General features: G+C 37.3%; 1 protein-coding gene across 8 annotated transcripts in view; it reads left to right on the top strand.

Annotated features, from left to right (window-relative positions):
* The window catches only part of ELAVL2 (ELAV like RNA binding protein 2), a 45,016-nt gene extending 19,663 nt beyond the window's left edge, over window positions 1–25,353 (top strand). For 2 of the 8 annotated variants that reach the window (XM_041486296.1, XM_041486291.1), the window contains exons 3-7: window positions 5,077–5,180; window positions 16,675–16,828; window positions 19,329–19,554; window positions 23,401–23,439; window positions 23,918–25,353. In XM_041486296.1, the coding sequence (XP_041342230.1) occupies window positions 5,077–5,180; window positions 16,675–16,828; window positions 19,329–19,554; window positions 23,401–23,439; window positions 23,918–24,248 (854 nt within the window). In that variant the 3' untranslated portion in view covers window positions 24,249–25,353. Of the gene's footprint in view, window positions 1–5,076; window positions 5,181–16,674; window positions 16,829–19,328; window positions 19,555–23,400; window positions 23,440–23,866 lie in introns of all 8 variants that reach the window. The other 6 variants (XM_041486293.1, XM_041486290.1, XM_041486297.1 and 3 more) reach the window with 5 other exon arrangements.
* Window positions 25,354–26,887: the final 1,534 nt, after the last annotated feature.

Here is a 26,887-nt window from a genome sequence, read left to right as displayed (position 1 = left end):
TGGATAAGTGTCACCTCTGTCACATCTACTTTACATGACCTCTTTTCTCTCTGGATAGCATCTATTTGTTCTGAATATTGGGCAGCAGAAGATTTTCTTTGGGCTTTTACAGCTCTGTGCATTATTTATAGTTTATAGGAAACATTTATGAAACAACTTGTGTGAGATACAACTAGTTTATTTGTGGTTCTTCTGTGATAAGTATTGTAAATTATCCTGTGTATTTTTGAAGCTAAAAAAAGTCATCTTTCAAGGCACGATAGTAAATACAGGAGCGCTGTGGCCATAGCTATGATTTCCTATTTAGGTATTTCAACTTAAAACTATTTTGGTCTCTTGGACAGGTACTTGTGAAGTCTGTCTGCTTTCTTTCCTAAATACTGAATTAGTGTGTTCATTACTTTTTTTTTAATGGTAATAATTACTTCACTTATGCTTTTCTGGTATACACTTGATGTCCAATCAGTCTTTTGAGCAGACTGATTAGAATTAAATTGTTTGAAATACCTTTTTGCCCTTCCCCTCTCAAAATCCATTCCATCTATTGACTATAGTGCCAGAAAGGAACTTGGCATTATCTAATTAATTACTGTTTAATTTGCAACATCGTACATGTTGACCAAGCCATATTTATGAAGCTCAAAAACATGCAATAAAAATGGAACAGTTTCCCCTATTAAACTGAATAGCATTGTGCTTTCTGCACTTTTCTTTTGTAGCCGCAGAGACTGAACACTTGTCAATTACTAATGGGTATATTATGTCTAGGTTCAAAGAGATGCCTAACTGAAAAATTTTTTTTGCTATTTGCGCTTGAATTTGACTTTGTTACAAGTGTCTGTTACATAAAACATAAAATGTAATTAATAATTGTGAGCTTCCTATGTGAACTTTCAAATCACAGCTTTTATTCTAAACAGGCTTATGAGATGCTCTGCTTCCACTTTGTGGCTTTTGTGTTTTCAGATATTTTTTGAAGAAAATTCAAGTCAGACTGCTTTTTTCCTCATTTATTTCCTCATTCCTTCCAGATCATTTAATCATTTTTACTTTTCCTAATCCAGGTGACTTCTACCAGTCATTTAACTAACTGTTGGGATTTTTCTGCACCATTTTGTCTAACATTCATAGTGTGAAAAACAAAATCTAGCAGGAGGTTTACAGAAACATCTTCAAACAGGTTTGCGAAGTAGCCACAAGAACTATCCATGAGATTAAGTCAGCTGGTGGTTAAATAAGAAACTCTTGACACTCCTTTATTTAGGATAATCTAAATTTAATAATACTTGTAGATCTGAGTAATGAGATAAAGAGCTGATGACACGGGTGGTCTCTTGTGTGTTAAGGCTGAGTAGGCCTTAATTTTGAAGATCCTCAAAAAGTGAAACTGGTTATACAAATTACCTAAACACATCGTATAAGACAGAGCACCAGGACAGCTGACTTAAAGAGGTGTAAGAGTTTTTTCAGACTGTGTCATGAATCACAAATTGGAAACACAAAGCCAAGGCAAGACCCTAGTGCAGCTGACTGTGTCTTAGTAGGAGACTAAGCATTTAATTTAAAGCACTTTTTGATACACATTTAAGTCTGGGGATTGTTTAACTTGTGGATAGCTATAGATTTACCTTCTTTGTTCTGTCACCTTTTTACAGACTCAGACACATAATCTATTTTTAAGTGTGTTACTAGACTTCAAGACAAATGTGTGTTCTGCAGGACACTGCTGTCTTGGCAAATGGAGTTTGGTCTGGAAGAAGCACAAATGGAAGAGTCCAGTTTTGTCATTGTTCAGTCCAGTCCTTATCTTCAGGCAATACAACTAGTTATTACATTCATTAAATAATGAAGCTTCTCTTGAATATCCTAAATGGTGTCTGATTTGGTTTAAATCTAAAGTCTGATTTGGTCTAAATCTCTCCTCATTTTATCTTGAAAGCAAATGTTTAGACATTGAGGAATGATAAAAAACTTCACAGAAGGAGAACTGGTTTGAGTTACCCTGGCCAGTTGCCTCTAATTTTACTTGAGTAAAATTTGTGCATGGTGGATGTGATGGTCTCTCTGAAATCCACAGTAAGATGAAACTTCTCTTTAGCATTTACACTTGTAGTGGTACTTGAATAAGTTTGGACTGAAGTTCTTGTCACTTAGAACTTAGAAATGCAGTTCTTCCTTGTAACCCACTTTGTATTTTCCCACCACCTGTCAGACATAGCTTGGAATGAGATATCTGGTGGGCTGTTTGGAATAGCTACTTCCAGTGCATTTTATTAAATGCTTGTCTGAATTCTCTGGAACTCAGCCATCTGTCTTTGACCTGACAAACCACTTAACAAGAGGTTAATATAAGCAGGAAGATGTAAGCGTGGTTCCTCAAACACTGATTCTAGAAATCAGGTTTGATTTACAATTATTTGCATTGCTTGTTCAAAGTCAACATTTATCTTTCCTATGTGCTGTGAAGGTGATTTTTGGCTCGCATTTATTGCTAATGTCTAAATAAACCACTAATCTTCAGGCATAATTTTAATTTTTAATGTTTAATGAGTTTTGCATTTTCTTAACCTTTCTAAATAAATAAGGACTTTAGAGAACACTTTTGAATTTTAGGTGATAACCTAAGTAAAACAAAACTGAAGTAAATAGAATCCCATTCACAGATTCACTGAGGGTGAAAAGAACTTCTGGAGATAATCCAGTCATTTCCTGTTTCTCAAGCAGATTTTGCTTCAGCAAGTTGCCCAGGACCCATGTCCATTCAGGCTCTTGAGTATCTCCAGGAATGGAGAATTTACAACCCCTCTGGTTGTCTGTTTCAGTGTACTACCACTCTCATGTAAAGGCTTTTCTTTAGTTTTAAAATCACAGAATAAAATTCCATAAAGTATTTCATACTTGTTTGAATAAATTACTGTGTTTTTTGGTGCACCTTCCTAGGCTAGTGTCCTAATATTTATCAAGTTCAGCTAATAGAGTGTCTCCAGAAGAATGGTTATGAATTGAATCCTTTGTAACAGCTGGGTAAGCTCTTTGTCTGTAGCAGTTTAGGTGGTTTTTGTATGAAAAGCAGAACACATCAACAGAGAGGGATAGGAGAAATAATTTTTCTCCATCTTTTTCTGTTAGATCTGGAATAAGTGTTGTATTGGAAACATCCTGTACGAAATAGCTTTCACTTTGAGATTTTAAAAACTTTTAAGATTGACATTTAAAAGGGCTCCTCAGGAGATTAATAACAAAACACCTGAAATCAACATTTCTGTAGTAGTAGATAACACTGAAATCACATAAAATGAATGGACAAAAAGAGAGATTCCTCTTTTCTGGAGATGTTGTTGGGAAGAGTTTCTGCAGACTGTGCAGACAGTGGGAGTGATGGAGGTGACAGGTACAGAAATTGTTCTAATGTAATCAAACTAATAAGTAAAAAGTCTTCTAGGATTAGAAACATAGCAGTATCTAGGCAGAGCTGTAAATGAATACAGAAATGCTTTTGGGTATTTCCATATGGCTTGTTACAGAAAAATGACAAACTGCTGAGGCTAAAGGCATGAAGATCATGGCGTCTAACCTCCTGCTCAGAGCAGGGTTCTCTAGAGCAGGTGCTCAGTCTTCTGTCTTGTTGGGGTTGGGATTCTCTGTTAATGTGTGTGTTAACCTGTTCATGGATCCGTCTAGACAATTTATGTTTGCCTGAGGTGCTTTGAGATACGAGAGAATGGAAGTGGCTTTGGGAAGTGGGGTGGTGGTGTCCTCTGAGCTTTGGTGCCATGGCAGACATAATAGGTGCAAAATTGTAAATGCCAGTGATGACGAGCTAGTTAGTAAACCCTCTTATGGTATTTAATTAAGTGCAAAATTTCCTGCTGTTTTTTTGCATTACATACTTCTAAATGCATACTGTATAGATACCATACAAACATTTGATAAAACATTCCATTAGATCATTTTTGGACAATGAATGAATATGCCATTTGTGCTTTATGTGATGTTGTTTATCGTTTTATATTGTTGTGTACCCAAGCTAATCATTCTAACTAGCATTTTATGAATTAGATATCTCAGATGCTTCCCTATGGCTTGTTGACAATTTTATTTTACTTTGTTTTGGTGTCTTAAAAAAAACCAAAAAGCCTCAAACCAACAAAGAAAACCACCTCAGAGTATGGAAGTGTTTCTGGAAAGATTTGTCCTAATAAAGGATACTATTCTTGCTAAGTATATCTTTTCACTATGTTAAAATTTTTCACCTATTTGCATTCTTATGTACTAAAAGTACTTCTAAAGTAGGATGCTAGTTAGGGATAGTGTACTGTAGGTTTTGAAGTTGTCAGAAGATGACTACTGCTAAACTCAAGTGTTTAGTAAGTGCTTAGGCAAAATTAGTGATTAGAAAGGGGCTGTTATTCAGACATAAGAACTAATGAAAAATGCTTTATGTCTATCTGTCATCTGAATTTCCAACACTAAAAAGCCCTGAAAATAATACTGCATCTTTGGCTGATACTTAATTCTTGATCAAATACTTGTACCTGTTTTGAATATTGGAACAAAATGAGCCCTTAAATTCCTTGTTACTGAAAGGCTCTATGTAGTATATGAATAACATCCCTAAAATTTTTTGGCTTCTAATTTGGCTCAAGTTCTGACATTGGGTGACTTTGATTTTCAAGCAGTAATCCAGAATTTTGCCACTATACTTCTTCTGTTCAATAAAGAAGTTCAAGAGTGAGTAGTGGATTCCTGACGTCACTTTAAACTTGATGCTTCTGCACATCCTCCAGTGTCGAACAGATCACAATACACTTCTGAACCTGTGCTTAGTAGGTTCATAGGCATTTTAAGTCTTGTATTAAACTGAATGTAGTAATTTCTGTGTTGATCACAAGAACAGAGGAAGGTACTTGAAATCTACCAGTGTTATTGGAAAAGTTAGATGATGTGATCCTTTGGAGTCAGAGCTGTTCTTCAATATATGCAATATTTGCTCAGTGTGTGTCTGTAGGGTATAAATAACCAGCTATTCATTGTGTGGCACTGCACTACTAATGATGACTTTTGTCTTTTAATCAGGACAGAGCTTGGGTTATGGTTTTGTGAACTATGTTGACCCCAAGGATGCCGAAAAAGCTATCAATACCCTGAATGGATTGAGACTTCAAACTAAGACTATAAAGGTATGTAGGGTTAAAATAATTTAAAGAAACTGAGCTGCTTTGACTTCCTGGTTTGTTTTACAGGTGTAACAAGCATTCAGCTAATGTCAGTAGAATAAACTAGGATTTCATGTAGTAAATGGTCCTTTGTGGTGTTTATATTTGGAGTTAGATTAAGTGTAGAAAGTATAGGAAATTACATTTTCTTAACCGACTTCAGATGTACAGTTGAATTGCTTTAACTGAGGAATTGTTATATAGCTTGGTTGAAGAAATGCAATATTGCATGATGTTTGAATACTGTGTGCTTCCACATTTTCTCAAAGAGGATATAACTTCCTTAATAATACTTCAAGTTTTATGTTGCTGCTTGTTCCTTTTACAAATCCTTAGAATGAAATGCTGAAATAACTGCTGAAATAATATATGAATTACTCTATTTCTAGGGCTCTGGTCATTATGTCTCTAATGTTGGTATTCCTGTCGTTTTCTGTTATGTTACATCCCCTCACACACTTGTTTACTAAATTGAGTTTCTCAAATTTCTAGAAACAAATCTTTTTTCATCTCCTCTTTTAATCCAATAACAGAAGACTGAGGATACTCATTTGAGCAGTTGAGCTCCGAAATTCTGAGAGAGAGGAGATTAAATAAAATTATAAGGAGATGCAGACTTTTGAACATATTTCACAGGTGTTGGTGCCTGAAGGCAGTATATGTTCCAACTGGCTCATTCTTCCTCATTAAAAAGCAGGGTTTGCTTAGCTGATCGTTTGGATAGTGGCTTCCTTCTAACCAGGAGCATGTTTGAGGCATGAAATAAAGTTCCCCTCTAAAAACATTTGTGTTTAAAAAGCAGAGCCACTGAAAGACAACTGAAACAAAAATAAGTTACCAGTAATTTTGGCAAAAGTGTCGTACCTGTTTGTATTCATAAGATCTAATAAAGTGGATTACGATATTGAAACTTAAATACAGCTTTGTAAAAAATGGTGGCTCATGGCACACAGGTATGATGGATGAAAGACATGGACAGATGCTTATCTGCTGAAAGCTCCCTGTGTGTTTCTGGCAGATGTCTTGTCCTCTCTCATTTTCTACTTTAGGGGAAAATTGAGCAAATTAATTTTGTGCTCCAGGACTTTTGAAGCTGTCTTTTGTGTGGTGGTGAGAAAGGGAATCTGTTTGTATTTCAGTAATATTGTTTGACATGTAATGCCTTGGATTGAGCCATCGTGACTTGTATGTCCAGGGTGGTAAACTGGACTGTTGACTGTTGACTATGTAGGCAAAAAAAAAGGAGGTGGTTAGAGAAAATCAAGCCAGGTCTCCCAAATCAAAATTTTCCCTTCAGAGGGGTTGTGGTAACTTACTTCATGCTGGCCGTATTTGAATTTTTAATCCTCCTTCACCTTGCTAAGTGATTAATTTAATAAATTTTCACCTTTAAAAAAGAATTTGAAAATTGAGTAGGCAGTTATGAGTGATGACAGTGATGCTTTTTATTTCCTGCCTTCCCAGGACCAAAAAGTGGAATTGTAGGTTAGATACCAGACAAAGACCTTCGCAGTGAGACTAAACTCAGATGTTTGTACGTTAGATATCTTTAGCTAAAGCAAAGCTGGAACTCTGGAGTTGTCACAAGCCAAAATGATAGCCCCTTTGCCAAAATAAAGAAAATCTCTGTTTAATTAGAGAAAAGTATCTTTAAATGCTGATTGTTAATGTTACAAGTAAATTCTGACTCTAGCTACCCCCAGTCAGGCCGGTTGAACTTCAGCAGCACCTTTCAGTGTTAGTGGGCATGACTTGAGTGCAAAAACTGCTTTACTTCTTCTCCTTTATTTACTCCTCTTCCTGCTTGGACATGGCAATTCAGGCCAAGATTTTTGTGACTGGATTTTCCAAGATCACAGAATCATAGGATGTTAAGGGGTTGGAATAGACCTTAAAGATCATCTAGTCCCAGCCTCACCACTTTTACCTGTGAAGCAGTAAAAATGCCCTTCCTGCTGTGAGGGATTTTATAGCTTACACGTTCCTCAGATTGGCCAGGGAGCAATGGTGAGCAGAGGCCAAGTTGATGTCTGAGGTCTTTTCTGCATCTGGAGGCAGCAACTTGGGTGGAGGAGGTCTCTTACGAGGTCTCAATTCCAGGGCCTTTTTATAGACCACAGTGTTTCTATTTGTCCAGAGACAAATGACAAAAAACAAACAAACAAACCCCTCCCCCGCCCCACCAAAAAAAAAAAAAAAAAAAAAAAAAAAAAACAAAAAAAAAAAAAAAACCAAACAAAAACCCAGCCAATCTGATAAATTCAGAATCTAACCCATAACTTTCAGCTTCAAAAAATTCATGTAATTGAGATGTTTATGTATACTTTCATATGAAAAATTATTGGATAGGAGTGCTAGTGTATATTTAGGCTTCAAAAGAAAAAATTAGGGGTTTGTTCTCTCTGTGCATTTTTGTGACTTCTGCAGGAATGCTTAGTACTTTGCTAGATTGATGGTTCAAGTTTGCTTCCCATTAGTATATAAAAATGGAAGAAGCTTTGCTGGTTCAGTCACAGTGTGATGTATCCTGACATTGTGACTGAACTCAGTGTAATCCTACTCAGAGGAAACTGACTGTCCTGACCCTGATGTGTGGTGCTCTGGATTGCGGCTGTGACAGATACCTCTGATCCACAGCTTCTCTACTAGCCTGAACGTCATTGGATATATTTTTTCTCATCCCTAAGGGCGTGCCATTTAGTGTTTTCTTGAAATAAAATACATTGAAAAATGTGGATTTTCAAAATGCTGGATTAAGGATTGGGTTTTTTAACACTGATAGCAACACAAAATCCTATTACCTCTTCCCTTTTTTAAAAGAAGATCCTGTGGAATGCTTTATGGAATACTTTACTGATTTTTTTGCAAAATATCTCAACCAATTTTCAGGTGTATATCTCCAAAGCAAGGATTAGCAGTCTTAGTCTTGTCTAACCTGGTGGTGGGTGTATTGCCTTCTGATTTAACTGAATAGTAAGGATGGGTGTATACTCTGCTGGTAAAGCCACTTATGGGTGTATTAGATATGTGAACCCTGTTCAGCTGCACGGTATGCATCCATTATTATATCGTGCCCTTTGTTGTATAATTTATGGTTTATTTGCAAAGTAAACAGGTCTATGTGTACTGCACATAGCCTATGAAGTTTGGGCTTCACTAAGCTATGCAACTTTAGTGTGGAAACAAATTGCATCTCATAAAAGGTAAAATATTTTCTGTGGCTCTTCTTTTGGAAGATGATGCTGCTGGCAAGCTTTTTATCTCTGTTCTATTTAAGAGACAGTAAAAACGTGAATTTTTGTGCCTGGAGTGATTTTTCTTCTTACCTGCTTGCTTGTCCATTGCTTTTTTTTCATTTAGGTTGTCCTGGAAAGATCAGTTCTTCCCAAATGTGGAAAACTCAGAGAAACAAGCCAGTTATGAGAGTCACTGATTTACGCATAGGGTTAAGAAAATTGAGTGCATGTTCTTGTTGTCTTGACTTTTGCTTGGGAGAGGAGAAGTGCTGCATGGCTTTCCCTCCCCTTCATTAGGGGATTTTTATGAGAAAACTTCTAAAAAGAAAAAAGATCCAAGTGAATTTATTGTGAGATTATCTGAACAGGAATATCTTTCAATGTGAAGTAAAAGAGTTATGCATTAACAAGAGTGTTTTAAGATTCACTTAGTGAATCTTAAAAAAAAAAGAGTGCCCACTTAAAAGGAGTGGGCAGGCAAATGGCCTCTAGACTGACTGAGAGCTGTGTGGGATGGTGAGTAGGAGGCAGCTTTTTACATAGACAGGAAGACACAAGACAATATTTTTGACTTTTCTTCATGGATGTTAATTAGGCTGCCTTAATGATGGATGCAGTCCTTTGTGGATTGTAGCTGCCGAGGGGACACTGAAGTTGGGAGTAATGCTGTGCTCATTCCTCCCTTTTGAGGGCTTGAAGTGGTAGAGCCCCTGCATGCAGGACCTGGCATTTCTCTTAATAGAGAATGCTGGTGAGACATGTGTAGACATGTATGCAAGTATGTGTTGGAAAGAGGGGAAAATAGTTTGTCCAGGCTAGAGGCCTTGGAGTTGTCTTTTTCTATAAGTTAGCATTTATAGGATATATGTATTCTACTTAGTGTAGAGCTAAATTTAATAGCGTCAAATTTAATAAGGTTTTAATAAGGTTTTCCTTCTCTGAAGTTCTTAGGCTTATTGGGATGTTTACATGGGTAATTATTACCTGTCAGGGGAATAGAAATTTAAGCAATATTTTATCTAAATTATTAAATCTGTAGGTTTTCTTCCCTCTCCTTTATAACTTCGCATATAATAAAAACAGGCTTAATATGTAACATTCTTCCAACTTCCTATTGGAATGAATTTGACAACTTCTGTAGCTACAAACACAAAATGTCCTATTTTGCCATCATCACCCAGTTGATTGCCCTACTGTAGAAAGTTGTGTAATGAGAAGAGCTAGTTAAGACTTCAGTAGAAGAGTGAATACTAATCATTCAGCTTTACAAATGCTCAAAAAAGTTCTGTATATAGCAAGGGAGGACTTGAAATGAGGACTGTGCTGCAAGCTGGCGTTATGCGATGTGATTTTACTTGGTGTCTTGAACTACTACTTAGATTTACAAGAAGATTCATTGTAAAGGAATTGTCCTCTAACTTAACTGTTCAGTAGCTGCACCCTTAAGAAATTTTACCAATGATAGTACTCTTGAAAACACTTCAAACACTTAATGGGAAATAGCAAAACACTGAAAAAGAGAGAAATGCTAGTTTGATTTCTGAGTTCAGTGCCACAGATAAAAACTATTGAGATATTGTTCCTGTCTTCACCACTGATACTTGTAGAGATAGTGTCCCTTTTTTGTAGTAATTCTCTGATTAACCAATATGCTTGCGTGGCAGTGAAGTATGCACGAGTTGTGTGAAAACTCTATTAAAATACCAGAGGCGAGTGAGCTGTGAAGGTGAGAGAAACCCTCCTTACCTTCCTGATTTTTTTTTTTTTTTATTCCCACCTGCCCCTCCACTAGTATTAAAGAACATTGATCTAGTAAGGAGTAAAAGGGAATCCTATGTGGAAGTTTAAATTAAAGCTAGTGAGTTTTCAGTCAGCAAAGGCTGAGAGAGGAGCTCTGATGCCAGAATATTTAGTGGTCTTGACAGGGTGATTAATATCTCAGGATTGTATTCTTAAGGTTAGATTACACTGTTCTAGCAGACCTGAAACAGAACAATTTTTCTTGGAAGAAATTTAAAGGTTGTTTTTTTCCCTTAAATTTCTGCAGGAGTTATATAAATTATACAGTCTTTTAGCTATGTTAACAGTTAAAGCTTTGATAGCATTTTGATTTTAATACTACACACACACGTCTTTTCACTCCCAGGTAAAATTTTTCTTCACTGAAAGTCAAATCTCAGAGTTTGAATGCTACTTAGCCAACTTAAACTGGCTGCTTGTTTTTCATGTAGCTGAATAATATTCAGTGGAGGATTCAGTCCTTAGTGCACATTGCCGTCACTTCCTGTACACCACATTATAGGCAGGTGGTTGGTTGTCCATTCGCACAGAGTGCCAGGCCAAACCATAAAATGTGCTGTCCTTGTGTTTCACAATCACAGTTTTTCTGTTTGAGCCCCAAGTCCCGTGTTGCTGCTGATTAGAGTGTCTTGCAAGAGTCTATCCCTGTTTCTTTGAGGGAGAGACTCCTTTGGCCAGTGCAGCTCACCCTAAGGCTGCTGAGCAGCTCTGCAGCCAGAGCACTTCAGCACTTTAGTAAGGTCCTTTCTGAGTTGCATAATATCTCCATTTCTGTGTGCATTTCTCCACACAGAAATGGAGATATTAGACGGGATCAGCAGTTCTGTGTAGAGTTGATGGAAGTCTGCAAGCATTGCTCAAAAGCCAAGTCTTAATACAAGTAAAAACCAAAAAAAAAAAAAAAAAGACTAGAAAACAAAAAAAAAAACAACCTGCTTGCTACTACTAAGATTGATGCTGCATCTTTGTACCCTGCCCTCCCCATGCTACACAAAGTCTGCTAAGAAGGTTGTGGCTTTCCGCATGGATGCAAAACGCTGTGAATGCCAGGCATGGAGATCTGTTACAGTCTGTTGTTTTGAGGTTTTTTTGGGGGGTTTTTTTTGGGGTTTTTTTTTTTTTTTTTTTTTTTTGCTTTGTTTTGTTGGGGTTTTGTAATTATTGTTAATTTATTTTGTTTTAAATCCAGTACCTGAGTGAGTTTTAATTAACATAAAACAGGGTTATGCTTACTTTTGAAATTATGGTAGTCTTGAGACAAATAGACCTCTGTTAATCTAGCAGCTTTCATGCTTTTTTGTCATATTATATGTTGACTCTCTTGTCTTTCATCCATGCAGTAGTAGTATTTCCAGAAGGGTTGTAAGACATTTCAGTAAACTGTAAGTTACAATGGATGTGTTTTGTGCATTTCTAGATGTGTCTGTGGAAGAGATCCCCAAGTGTTGTGTTTGCTAGTCTCTGTCACTAGTAGAAGCTTGTTAGGTATAACCTGAGGTTTACTCATTTCATTCAGGAGAATAATCAAGGTCTTGTGTTTAAGATTCTATTTCTGTTTGTATTATTCATGTGGCGGCCTTAATATTGTACTCTGTACTCCTGTCCTCCTTGAAAGGTAACTGCTTTTTTTTTATTACTAGTGCATCTGGAATTCCTGTGCTCTCATTGTTTGGGCGTGAGTGGGGATCAGAATCATGAATGTGAAGTACGAAGAAAGACCTTTTGAGACTCTTTAAGAATGTGAAAAGTAGGAAATGGAAAATTTTTGGAGACTTGATCTCCTTTCATTTCGTGTATTTTATTTGTACTTAAATTCTAAGTCGAGTATTTCTTATTTTTAGCAAAACAGTGATAGTTACTGACTGCAAGTTTTAAAGTGCTCTTCTGTACTGGTCCTTCTAGGGGCAAAACAGAATTGCTATTCTGTGATGGTAGTGCATAATTCCCATCTCATGTTTTATGTCAGTGAACTTGATTATTGTTTTTCTTTCATCAGACATTTATGACCCTGATTTAAAACTGTTACAGTATCTTGAGACTTCTGGGAAAACCTCTGCTTCTGTTTCCATCAGTGGCAGGATTTCCAGCTAGTTTCTGTTCTTAGCACATATGTACATTTGCTTCAGTTCACCAAGTGGATTTTTGGGTGTCATTTGCTTTAGACCAAGTCTTCTGAAAGCCTGTTTCTGGTCTTCCTCTGTGCTACATGCAGCAGCATTTTATGAGGTCTTCTTCTTTGAGCAGTGTCCTCTCCTTAATTGGTTATATCCTGAGGAAGACTTCTGGTCCTTGTCCCCTCAGATATATAAACAGACTGATCTTAAGTTTAGATTTGTCAGGTTGGTCCATTCATGCCTTCAGCTGAGTGGCAGCAGATGTGGATCCCATGACCCACCTCAGGCCTGTGATTGGTGTGGGTTGTAGCTGTTGGAGCTGGAACACTTTGAGGGGTGAACTAAAATAATGAAACTCTTCTGATGATAATGCAGAAAGGCTGTTGTTTCAGTGTCTGTTTTTTGAGTGCATTCCCTGTTGTACAGCAGGCTTTAAAATAGGACCTTTATGGGATATGGTTGTGTTTATCAGCTTAATCTAAACTTGCAAGTGAGCCGTGTTGAGGCTTTTTAGTTCCACAGAGCTGGATGTAAGCTGCCTTTCCCTTGACAAAGGGAAGTCTGGATTTCCAGTTTGCTCTGTCCACAGAAGTGTGCTACTGCTGGCTTCCACCACGAGCTCAGCACAGCATGTACATGTTCAGTAAGGTAGTCTTGTGTATTGGAAAAAGTGGCCTTGATGCTTTGTTTGGAGTGGAACAATCCTTATTTGAGGGGAGACAGGAAGTGAACCTGATGAATATACAGCAGTGTACTCTCCTGTTTTGGACAACAATCTGTCACTGGCTAGTGACAGCTGAGACCTCATCTCTGTGGTGTGCTGCAGCATCTTCTTATTAGAAATCAAATTAAGAAGAGTTCTTGAATCATGGCATCTCATAAAAATTGAAGTGCAAGTTGAGAACACTTGCCTGGCACAATGGCCTCTGAGAACATTGCTGTAAGAAAAAGCAGTATGTCCTTGTTTTTAATGTGCTTGCTGAGGAGACATCTTGTTCCTAATGTATTCCTTTTCTCAATATAAATTTGTCTGCTTTGGAGGTAGGTTTAACCCATTTTCATCCGGACATACTGGATGGTAGTTTTTATTGGCGTTTTTTCCCCCACAAAAACATGTATTTTAAAAGAACTGGCCACTACTCTTAAGGGCAAGTTGTGTTTTAAGCAGAAAGATTGCACTTGAGCTAGTGAATGTGAATATTTACTGAAATACTGATTTTAGCGTTTTAAGATTTCAGATTTAAAGGCTTGGAAGACTACATTAAGTAGAGCTATTTAGGAAGAAATTATATTAAATTCTTAAGTTTTTTGAGAGAATACAAAGAGTTTGTATTTGTACTACTAGTCTACTAATAAAAAGATAAAAGCTCGAAGCACAGTACTGAGGTGTCTATAAGTAGTAGCAGGTAATAACAAACTGAAACATTCACTTGTAGGGGCTGTGCGTCTTTATAATTTTTGGTAACTTCTTTGTTTAACCTGCTTTCACAGTTTTCATTTGAAAATTGTGAATCAGTTCATCCTCATTTTAGGAAATTAAGTATTAAAGCAGTGAAAATACTTAGATTTGGTGATGCAATGTTTGCACTTCCAGAAACAAGTGTCTTTCCGACTAACTGCAGTGGAAAATTTCAGTAAAACTGTTTTTAAATTGGTATCTCCAGAGTAGTGCTGTTCAGTGTTGTACAGTGTGTGTCATCATTCAGTATTTAAAACTGCAGGCTTTCGGTCTGTTTCTTGACTTGCCTTGTGTTCAGTGGTTTTGACATCGCATAACTGAAATGTTCACCTGTTGAATTAGATGTGGAATGAAAATCTTGGCACAGTTGTTCATTCAGTCCATATGAAAGTTGTTTAAAGAGACTAAATAGAGAGCTATCAGCAAGTAATGACTGAATGAGCAAACTGACAGGATATAGGTAGGGAGATTAGTCTGGTGTGTCTCTGCTTTAAACGTGTGTCACAGGTGAAATGACTGGACTTTGATGTCAAAAATAAAGAGGGATATGTATATCACATACTCTAGGCAAGGTTCTTTTAATAGGAATTTTATATCAGTAATATTTTGTGGCATCCTTGTTTTTCACTAATGGTGCTGACTTAAATTACGTGGCACTTCTGAAGTTATATGTTTCTTTCAGATTTTTTGTCTGACTAGTAATTCTGGTGTTTAGCAAGATGGTTAAATATAGTGTACAGATATTGGTGATGAACCACTGATTTTGGTTTAATATGTGTTATTGCTGTAACTAGTGTACCCAAATTCAGTGTGTTGGAGTAGTCACTTGAAGGTAATAACAGTGAAACTGGATATGTAAGAGTAGGGTATACTGGTTAGGGTATTGCTTCCATTTACTTGCACTCTGGAAATTGTGTAAGTACACTGGAAAAGTGTAGGCCTTGACTGCTATGTCAAACTATTTGAAATGTTTTTAACTAGCGAGGGCGTGGGCAATACTGAACCAGCTGTCATAATGCAAGAACGCATATTCACTTACCAGAGGAAAGTGAGAGTTTTGCAAAAGCTGCTTTGTATCTTGACATATACCAGTTCTGTAGCATAAGGTAAACTTCCAGTAAATCAGCAAATATTTTGTGCAGGTTTCTTCTCTTCTGATAGACTCTTTGTGAATTTATATTTTTTATATGTGGCAGCATGTGTCCAGCAGTGTGAATTCCCCCTTGAAAGACAATGGCTGGTGGGTTTGGTAATTCATGATTTTACTAAGACTAGTCCTGTTCCCCAGGCAGTCTGTCTCCATTGCTTGGTCTTGGGTCTCCTTAAAATCCTGACAAGTGAGGCATGGAAGTTTATTTCTCAAAGAAGCTCAGGGCTAAATGGGCAAGTAGAACAAGTTTGTTCATTCCAAAAGGGTAGCTGTCACTGTCTTTGTTGCTTCTATGGATGAATGCAGGCAAACTTTACTCTGTTTTCCTGTAACTTTGATTGTAGGGCTTTAGCTTTTGTGTGGCTCTCATGTGGAAAAAAACAAGGCAGTGTGACTTAAAAGGTTCCATACTGGATAGCTATGAGTTTTTGAGGTCAGTCCCCCTCAACCTGCACAAATGTATCTTGCACAACGTCTCTGGGTGGAACAGCAGTGTTCAGGGTACTGCTTGTTTAATCTTCAGCATGCTGTCTTCTGTTTTGCTTCCATAGCAGTCTTAAGAGCCTGCTGATCTGCACAGAAATTATTTGAAAACAAATATCAAAGAATTAGGTAAAAAGACAGAATGACAGATTCAAGTTCCAGTTGCCCAGTATTGGCTAACAGTACATGAAGGGGGAAGGAAGGAAAGGAGATAAATCTGACTACTTCTTGAGAATCCTCTTTACTTTTATGTTTTACATAGTTGAAAAGCCTAGATGAAGTGTTTTGTCCTGTTGGAGAACCACAGATGTTCTGTCCCAATCATTCTTGTAGTAACACCACTTGTACAAACTTCAGTAGGAAGTTGTGAACATGCTGTTTTATAGCATGTATCTAAGGGTCAAAGAATCTACTTAATCACCTTAAAATATTTTGACTGACATGTCAAGGCGGCAGGTAAAAAAATTCTGTCCAAAAGGATCCAAGAATTTCACTGATAAATGGCATTTGTTTTTAAGGCCTCTGTTGCAGAAATTGACAAGCTGCTGAACAGGCAAAAAACAGGTTAGAGTCCTACTTCTGCCATTCATTCTTAGGCCTGTGAAAGTTATCTAGCAGAGTTTATCTTGATCTCATGAATGATTGTGATTATGAGTCATTTGGTAGCAAGCTCAACATGTACAAAAGACACAGCACTTGAAAAACACCTGCAAACCTCTAAGTGCTTCAGACTGTCTTTCTGTGCCTTTGGCCTACATATCACGCTGAAGTCTTAATTCCTGATATATTTTAGTGCTTTTTAATGAGAATTCATGGAGCATGGGACATTCATAGAACTTCTTAAATTTGTCGCTTTCATCGTACACTTTCTCCACCAAGGCTTGCTGGAATAGGTACCTAGCTTTTCTCATTTATTTGGAAGTATTGGAAGTACTTTTTATAGACGAATTCATGTAGTCAGCTGCTCCTGTGTGGTCTAAGTTGCATTCCTTCCATGTTTTGGAAGCTAGCTCCCAAAAAAAAAACAAAAGCAAACAAACCAAAAAAAAAACAAGCAAACAAACAAAAAAAACTCCATTGAACTGACCTTGCAAAGTAACTGTTTTGTCTGCTGTTGGAGATGTTTTTTATGTCTCAGAACAGATAATACTGTCTTATTTTAGCTGGTTTTAAAGTGTTTGTTTTCTAGGATTTTTTTAATGTTTTTTTTTCTAAGGTTTCTTATGCACGACCAAGTTCAGCCTCTATCAGAGATGCAAATTTGTATGTTAGTGGACTTCCAAAAACAATGACCCAGAAAGAACTGGAACAGCTCTTTTCCCAATATGGACGTATTATTACTTCTCGTATTCTGGTTGACCAAGTCACTGGTAAGTAGGCAGTTTTGCATGGCCTTTCATGGAATCACAGTTTGAGATATTTCATCTTTCAGTACACTAGTCTTGTCTTTATAATGTATAAAAGGTGTATGTAGGCCAGAAAATGCTTTTTTCTCCTGGAGTTGTTCATAAATATGCAAGGACCAAAATAGACTGTGTAGTTTACTGAGCCAGCTTGAGTCATTTCCACCCTGAAGGTGCAGGTCTGAAGCTTGATGACTTGTAATAAATTTGCAGCTGCTCTAATCTTCCTTTCCAAGCTGCTGTACGACAATAGTTTCCCAGTGCCTTACAAAATGCTATTAAACTTTTTTTCCTAAAAAGAAAATTGTATACAGAAATGCACAGCTGGTTCTCTGAGGCTCGGATTACAGAAGCCCCAGACTGGCAGTTGCTATTAAGACTGTTTTCAAGCTAACTCATTAAATTTGGGCACACACATGAACTTTGAGTTTCTTGGGAGCAGGTAAGTTATTTGATTACCCATGTCATAAAGTACTAAGATATGTAGCATGTTATTTGCATTATTGCAGTATGTGTGTCAATCAGGTAATGGTTGTCCGTGACCCTTTGTGCTTAATCTTCAGACTCGGGACAGTAATGCCTGTGGTTTTTTGCTGTCTTAGATGGCTCATCTTGAGAATCTTTATAGTTTTCTGAATCACCTGCTGTGAGATTTCTGCCAGAAATAAGCAATTGAATGAAAAGCCAAGTACATGACAGGAGCATTGAGTGTACAAAGCAACATACAAAGAGGCAGGGTTGGAGAACTCTCCAAGTTCTCCCCCTTCTAGAGCACTAAGGGGTGAGACAGATGAAGTCATTTACTCACATAATTATTCCCTGAATAAGCTGGGTTTGATTTTTTTTTTTTTTTTAATAATTGTGCCTTTTCAAAGCTGCATATCCTCTTGGCTGGCAAACAGCTTTCAGCTGCAGAAGGCCATAGAGTTTTTTAATTGTCTTACTTTGAAAAGTTTGTACATGCCAGCAGTTGAGTTTTGGCTGACCTTTAGAGGAACTTGTGTGTACTCCTTCAACTTCCACTACGTTAAAAGAAATCTCAGTGTTGACATGTAATACTTAGAGAGTGTTTTAATAGGTGGAGTTGTTAAGAGTGTAGAGAGGCCTGGAAAAGAAAGCTAAAGGCCAAATACTGCCTTGTACATGTAGCAGATTTGCAGGACAGATTCCTAGTCTTTGTGCAATAAATAGCTGTTCACAGTAGGTTCCTGTATATTCATACATAGAAATAGATGGCATTTAACAAATGAACCAGTAAGTAAATATAATTGAACTTCTAATATGTGTTATAATTATATTCATATTCATAAATCCTGCTCTTTGCATCATACTTTCTGGCATATAGATTGTTGTTAAGGTTTGAGCTTTCTTGCCTCCTTCTTTTTAGTAATTTGGAAGAAGTAGGCTCAGAATGGTATGAATAATAAGGTTGTGACACAAACTGACAGATAAAAAATGCAAAGTTGAAGCTGTGACATTTGCCTCTTTAAAGCTTTGTTATGCCTGTTCATTGTCACTTTTGATGGCTTAAATCATTGTTTATGAACAGAATACATTTCTTGTCATTAATGTCTTTCTCAGTTGCGGACAAGTGTCTAACTCACCTGGTTATTCATGAACCAAAATGTAAAGGGGCTCTAAATGGCACTTTAAATATTACAACAAAACATGGATCTAACTAATGTTGACTGTTAGTAGGTTTAATGTTAATTGGTTCAAGTATCCAATGTAGTTCAATGTGTTTATGTCTAAGACGTTTGGAATTCTTGATGTGTGATGTTCCTAAGACCTTCCATAAACACTTTTGGATTCCTTTGCATGTTGCCTTTGACTTTTCTATATGAAGAAAAGTTTCCTTCAAAAGTAACACCTAGTGATGTATGGTGATTCACTGAAACCAAGTCTTTTACTCAGAGATAACCACTGACTATTAAAACATGGCCATAATTCCCATTATTGCAACATAGTGTGTGCACGTTGTCATCCTCTGAGGATATTTGCTCCAAAGAGAGTTTCAGGAGATACTGCAGGGGAGCAAAAGCCATTTTTTTGCTACTACAGAGCAGAGAACTAAGCTATATGCAGAATTTTTGTCACTTCAGGTACTGCAGAGTAGCATGAGCTGACCAGAGGTAACAGTGCAGCTGGTTTGGGTTCATCTCCATCCAACAAAATTGCTTTGTTTCTGAATTCTGCTTTGGCTCACTGCACTGGTTTCCACTGTTTTCCCTCAAACTCACAAGCTCTTTACACAAATGTCTTACATCAGTTAATTTAAAAACTAAAATGAAAATGACAGTAGAAACTTCTTACTTTATGCAAGAGATCAGTTCTGTTAAGCTCAAAGTTATCATGTGTTCACAGCATCCAACCATCAACATAGCAATTGGCCACACGAATAAAAGTTACCATCTAATATTCTGGAGTCTGTGAATTCATTACTGTATGCTTTTTTCACCTTGTGCAGGGGTGTCACGGGGCGTGGGGTTTATCCGGTTTGACAAGCGAATTGAAGCAGAAGAAGCTATCAAGGGCTTGAATGGCCAGAAACCTCCAGGTGCCACAGAGCCCATCACTGTAAAGTTTGCTAACAATCCAAGCCAAAAAACCAATCAGGCCATTCTTTCCCAGCTGTACCATTCTCCAAACAGAAGGTATCCCGCCCCTCTAGCTCAGCAGGCTCAGCGTTTTAGGTAAGTCAAATAATCTGCACGAGTGTGCTGAAACTTGCATGTTCCCACAGGCCTGTTCGATTGCCTCCACTCTTGTGCATTCCTGCTTGTCTGACTTCTGTGTGGGGAGGAAACACAAGAATGTTAAACTTCAGCTATGCTACCATAGTACAGCTAAAACCAAAATGCATGCCATTGTATTGATAGCATTTCAATGTCTAATAAGCATGCTTATTTAAACCCAGGTGGCATCTCTCTTGTATTCAGTCACTCAATTTTTTTTTCAAAGATTACTTTTCATTTCCTAGGTTATTCTTGATGAATGTGCAAGTTGATTCAGTTAATATTGATCTAGGAGATAGAGTGTTTTTTTCTTAGCCATGTGGCATGCCACAGCTAGCTTCCTGTTTATCTACCCCTACATTTTTCCTCCGCATTCTAGCTTTCAGGTTTTTTTTCCTGTTTAGTTGTCTATGTTCTCCATGCCATACTTTGTCTTCTCCTGTTACAACCTTTCATAATAAAGACTGCTGACATATTTTTTGCATGTGCTTTTTGGGGACTTAACGTTCCCTCATGTTGAAAGTATTGCTGTGTAGTTCCCTGTGCTATTTAGTGTATTGACAAGAACAGATGGTGAGAACAAGGTGAAACAAACACTGTACTATCTACATCCTTGAGTACCTTGGATTTTTTGCAGTGATCTTGATTGTTTCTTCCCTCCCTCTGCCTCTGAACAGTGTGACCGGGTTGTGTTAAATAGTAATACACTCAGAGTATCTCCATTTTGCTTTTCAAGAAACAAAACCAGTTGACAGCTTTCTTCAAAGAGAATATACCAAATTTCAAATGCTCTGTATTGCCTAGGCTTGCTTTTACCAAATATTCAAGAATTCATGGCCTGCACTTCTGTCAGATTTTTTAAATATTTTTTCTTTCATTCAGCTTTTTGGCATTATCTGCTGCATCTCACAGGTATGAGGAGTAGGTGTTCTGCTGTAGGAGAGGGGATAACAAATTTTATTTACTTTTTTGTGGCTCTTATTACTATTTCCTAGGTAATAAAAGGACTACCTTACAACAGTGTTCTGAATATTGCATAAAAGTAGACTTGCCATTATTCTATAGACAGAGTCTGGGGGCAGAAATTGCAGGATGGACTCAAGTGCGTTGTATGAAATAAGATCATGGGGTTTGTGTCACAAGCTTATTCAACATACTTTGATGCAGTTGCCCCATCTCTCTTAATAGCTGACAGAGGACTGAAAACAGCTTAAACTTTAATAATAAAATCAGTACAATGCTTCCTTTTTTTCTCATTAAGTGAAAGCTTGGGCTGGACTTTCAAAAGCAGATATAATTGTTCCTCAGTTTCTATAAGAGGTATAATTTAAAGCATCTTTAAAAATTTTCCAGTAAAAGTCCGTGATAATATTTCCAGAGTGTTTTCAAGTCTTCAGGGTAATTGCTGAAAAATCATACAAGTGATACCATTACTGTATTAAGTCCTCATCTGACAGCCTTTGTAACAATAACCCATAAGTGGTGGTGTTTCTAGAATTCTTCACCTTGCTCTCCCCCGCTCATGTCAATGGCAGTAGACCTCAGTCATCCACACCGTCTACTGATAGTAGTCAAGTATTTAATTTCCTTTTTCTGCTCTTTTAGGGGTTCAGTAGTTTCTTGTCAGTGTATTCTGCAAACCCAGCTCACTGCAGAATCAGTGCTCTCTGGAAAACTAAATTAAGTGTATTTTTTTTTTTTACCTAAGCTCATATTTTATTGAGTCTTGATCTATAATAAGACTTCTTGATGTGTCTGGGATTTGTCAGAAAGAAACAAGAGCTTCTTTAGGGTGAGCGTTTTTTGAAAGAAGCAGTTTAAGGGACTCCAGGAATAAGAGCCATAGGAGTAGTATGCACTGCATATTTGAGATATTGGCTAGATTATTTTAAGGGGTTTGGAGTTGTGGTGGCATTCTACAATTGGGGGAAGGTGAGGTAAGAACCACATGGAGAAATCTTGAAAATAATATATATGTGTGTATCTTATGAAACACTTCACCCTGAAATATCATAGCATCATAGGATATCCTGGGTTGGAAGGTACCCACAAGGATCATTATGTCCAGCTCCTGGCCCTGCACAGGGCCAAGAGTCACACCATTGCCTGAGGGCACTGTCCAAACAATTCCTGAACCCTGGCAGGCTTGGTGACATGACCACTTTCCTAGGAATCCTATTCCAGTGTCCAGCCACCCTCTGGGTGAAGAATCTGTTCATAATATCCAAACTAAACTTCCCCTGACACAACTTCAGAGCATTCCCTCAGGTCCTGTCCCTGGTCGCCAGAGAGAAGAGATCAGTGCCTGCCCCTCCTCTTCCCCTCACAGGGAAGTGTAGAGTGTGACAATGCCAGCCACCTCTCAGGCTCCCCAGGCTGAAAACAAACCAGGTGACCTCAGCTGCTCCTTGTACAGATTCCCCTTCAGACCCTTCACCGTTTTCTTGGCCCTCCTTTGAACACTCTAATGGCTTTATTGGACAGGAGCACTCTGTGCTGGGTTAGGAACTGGCTGCATGGCCGGGCCCAGAGTGGTGGTGAACGGTGCTGCATCCAGCTGGCAGCCAGGCACCAGAGGTGTCCCTCAGGGGTCTGTGCTGGGGCCAGCTCTGTTCAATATTTTTATTGGTGACATGGATGAGGGGATTGAGTCTTTCATTAGTACATTTGCAGACAACACTAAGCTGGGAGTGTATGTCAATCTGTTGGAAGGTAGGAGGGCTCTGCAGAGAGATCTGGAATGGTTGGATATATTCCCAAGATCATTTAAAAAATCATTGAAAGAGACCTCACAAAGACATCGGCCAGTTCTTTGAGTGTTCTTGGATGAATCCCATCCAGTCCCATAAACTTGTAGGGACTCAGTTGGAGCTGGAGATCCCACACAAGTTCAGGGTTGTTCACCGTTCTCACAGCCCAGGACACTGGGACCATCTTAGCCCATCATCAACATTAAAGATGAAGGCAAAGAATTAAACTTCTCTGCCTTGTTTGTGTCCCTGTTTTGGGGTGATGACCATTCTCATTCTGTGACAGGCTGGTGTTATTTTTGGACTGCTCTTTGAGATTGACATATTTTAAAACTTGTTGTCCCCCACATTGTTGGCAAGCTTCAACTCCTGTTGAGCTTTGGCCACACAAATTTTCTCCCTCCAGTGGCAAGCAATATCTCTATATTCTTTTCATATTCACATGACTTTGCCTCCACTGTCTTTACACTTGCTTTTTTTGCTGTCTCAGCCAAACCAGCCTTCTGTCTCCCAGCATTCTGGAATTGCCAGAAGGAGCAGAAAAATGAAAAATCTTTTTTTTGGAGTTAATGTTACAATAGTTGCTAGCGATCCAAAATACTGCGTCTGTCTTGATAGTCATGGTAGCAAACATGTCAGAAGCCTTAATAAAAGTCATCTTCTCAGCCAGTTTGGTAGTGTGGAAAACTTGACTGATGTGGTCACTGACTGTAACTTTATGGTAACAGTATATGATTTAGGCTAAATTTGTGGCTGTGGTGCACTTCATAAAATGAACATCTTATGATTGTAATTACTACACAAGAATTGTAGCAGAGTGGGGTTTAGATGATGGATGCTGCTACCTATTTCCCAATAAGCATCTCCACAAAGAATATCTGTTTTGTCTTCACTCTCAGGTGTAATAAGGTGCCATGGCTCTTTCAGTGGTGACACTTTAACATTGTATGAGATTCTGTACAGTGTAATGGATGTGACAGTAATATGCTAAGTTTCCTTAATCTTAAATGGTGGAAAAGTCTGAAGACTGAACATGTTGCTAAATGTTTTGCAGGTTGGACAATCTGCTCAACATAGCTTATGGAGTAAAGAGGTAATAAAGGATTAGTTGGTTCATAACAACCAAATTATTTTGAAGTAATTTGCAAACTCTTACTTTTCAGTAAGACTTATGTTGGATTTTTGCATGTTGAGACTTCAGCTGAGGTTGTTCATTTTGATGCATTTTGCATGAAATAGACAAGCCTTTTGTAGCAGTTCCATGGAATTCCTGTTTCAAATGACTTGCTACTCCTCACTGGTTTTGTAGCATGCTTTCCTTTTGATTTTCTGTTACATCATTTCAGACATACCTAGCACTGTTCTCCCTACTTGTGTATAATTTTTTTTACTTAGTATTTGCGCAGTTAGGGGGCAAAAAATATTTTTTATCTTATCTTTCTAGTCTGAGCAACATGTTCATTCTATGAAAAGCTCTGTATCATTCTCTTCCTTTATTTTGACATTTCTTTGCTGGGGTTATGCATGAGCAGCTATGTGATGATTCTGTTTTGCTTTCCCTCATTCTTTAGTAGGTTTCCTCCAATGACCATTGATGGAATGACCAGTTTGGCCGGAATTAATATCCCTGGACATGCAGGAACTGGGTGGTGCATTTTTGTGTACAACTTGGCCCCTGATGCTGATGAGAGTATCCTCTGGCAAATGTTTGGACCCTTCGGAGCAGTGACCAATGTGAAGGTCATCCGTGACTTTAACACCAACAAGTGCAAAGGTTTTGGATTTGTGACTATGACAAACTACGATGAGGCAGCTATGGCAATAGCCAGCCTGAACGGATACCGCCTTGGTGACAGAGTATTGCAGGTCTCCTTCAAAACAAACAAAACGCACAAAGCCTAACAAGTTATTCTCAGTGCATTAATACATGAAAACTATACAACAAAGGCAATTTACAAGAAGCTTTATGCATTAGTAAATGCCTTTGTTGTATGCCAGTGTGGAAATGGGGATAAAATGACTACTTAGCATCCTAAGAATATGTGAGATTTTTTTATTGCTAATATTTGAATTAGAACTTCTTAACTATCTTTTGTGTTTGAGTATTGACAAGAGGTACAGGGTTTTTACCTGTCACAATGCGTATTCTATTGCCTTCTTTGAAGAAGGTGGACCTTTTAAAATGTTTCAGCTAAGGGAAGAAGTTTTTTTTCTTTATACATGACTGCCTTTAATCTGTGAGTAAATGTCGAGGCTTTGTGTAATACTATAATTTTTGTTGTCATTTCTTGATTTGCGTTGTGTTTAATTTACATTGTAATGCATTATTGTTTTGTTGTTCAAGAAAAGTATCTGAAGTTTACATTTTATTTATAAAGTTATAAGCAGTATTTATTTCATCATCTTCATTTGGGTTGGGGAATGGGAACACATTATAAAAGCTTATTGTAAGAATACTGGAGAACTTTTCGTAAAGCAGTACCTTGCCAAAGAGATAAGAGCCTCTTTGATGTGGGTTTAAAAAAGCATCTATTTTTATAAAAAAAATAAAAAATTTGGAGAAACTTTTTACTGGTCCTGGAACAAATATTTTGACTTGAATACTTTGAGAAATCTCTTCGTATGACACCTAGTGAGCTTTTAAAACTTACCAGGAAATTTGCAATTGTTGGGAAAAAATTTAGAAAGATTTATGATGTAGTACTTTTGAGACCTTTGTATTAAGAAGTAAAGTTAATGGGACGCACTGTTGGTTTCATTTTTTGTAATCATCAGTGGAGTCATTGATCATCCTGGTTATTAAGTGATAGGTAGCTCACTTTAATTTGTGATTTTGAAGCAAATGAAAATTTAAAAAAGGAATATAAGAGCAAGCAGAAAACTTAAAACACTGAGATATGGGGGAAAAAAATCTGTTCTTCCTAAAGAATTCCCTTCAGATAGAGCTCATGGTGTTTAGTGATGTACTTGCTATTGTTTGAAGAATTGTTTTGTCTTAAGAAAAGACATCAAGCATGATATGTGCAGTAGCAAATCAGCAGAAGTGGCCTGAGTTGGATACATTAGGAGGCATTTTGAAAGTTATGTTCAAGGCTAACACCTGAGCTTTGTGTAATGTAAATAAGAACTCTAAGTTATGAACCTTTCAGCTAATTTTGATTATAGTTTTTTTAAAAGTTACATGCCAAGTGATGTTCAATTTTGAATGTTTTTGTATAAGTTTTTTCTTTGTAAATGGCATTAACATTGTTACTTGAGGTCTGCTTCTTCTTTTCTTTTTTCTTTTTTTTTTTTTTTTTTTTTTTTTTTTTTTTTTTTTTTTGTCCTGAGGACTTGAATTTACAGTGCATCAGATCTGTTGCTATTTTTGTCTGTAGATAGTCTAGCTTCAGCTGTTTATGGTGATGCAACATTTTTGTTTATAAATATGTTTGTGGTAAAAAGAAACAAGTATAAACATATGTTTTGAGCAAATTTCCTTACATTTTTCATATGAAAACCATAAATACCTGTATGCTATTGAAGTTTAACTTTGTATGATGCTTAAATCACTATTTGGGGAAATAGAAAAAGTCTTTACCATGTATTGAAGAAATTTAAGGAAAACAAATACAGAATATTTTCTGATTAGCATCTAGCTTATAATTAAATTTTTAAAAAAAAGCTGAGGGTTTGATGCCTTCACCAGGATGCACTGACAACTATGTAGTTACGTCCTGCTTTTTGTATAAACTGAGATGCTCATATGCTTCCCCTTAGAAAAAGCAATGTTCTATGCATAACATAGTTGTACACTATCTTTGCAGTTGTTTTTGGTTCTTATTCTTTTAAATTGTTGTTATAAAATTTTCAGTATAGTACAGTACATATACTGTGAAGCGCGTGCTAAAGTGAATAAGCAAGTTTTCATGCTGACCCACTCAATGCTATTAAAAAATCAATTGGCTTCCTGAGTACTTCTTCATTCTTAGATGCATTTAGATTGTTAAAGCTAATCCTCTGCATTGAAAGTTGTATATAGTATAGAAATCACAAACTTTCCGATGTGGGAGAAATAGTAGCTACATGCTTCTTTCCTATACTACTGTAGCAACTAACGGCATTGATGAGAAGGCATGTAAATTGGGCTTCACTTTACAGTGTTTATCAGAGCACTTAGTAAAATATAAGGCTGGTATTTATTTGAAGTTGTATAGTATGACTTAATTCACATTTGTTGGAATTGAGAATATATTCTGTTGGGTATTTAAGAGGTTGTACATGTTTTCTTTTGTGTTTGGATTCTTTGTACTTTTTCATGTTCAGTACATCAATAAACAAAGTTGAAGGGAAAACAGTCTCATAAGCTGGTCTTTTACCATATTTGCCACTGCTTTAATGAGTAAGCAATCTTAGTGAAAGGTTTCTGCAAAGCTCTTGAGCTACTTGTAATTTAGGTGAGGATCCTGTTTACCAACAAGGAGGTAAGACAGCGGGGCTGTATACCAGTTCTGTTACCTTAGAATTAAGTGTAGAATCTTTTCACTTCAGTTTTGCATTAA

The sequence above is a fragment of the Pyrgilauda ruficollis genome, unplaced genomic scaffold (genome assembly GCF_017590135.1).
Source record: "Pyrgilauda ruficollis isolate IOZ18807 unplaced genomic scaffold, ASM1759013v1 scaffold75, whole genome shotgun sequence".
Taxonomy (NCBI): domain Eukaryota; kingdom Metazoa; phylum Chordata; class Aves; order Passeriformes; family Passeridae; genus Pyrgilauda; species Pyrgilauda ruficollis.
This window is presented reverse-complemented; position numbering and strand designations above follow the sequence as displayed.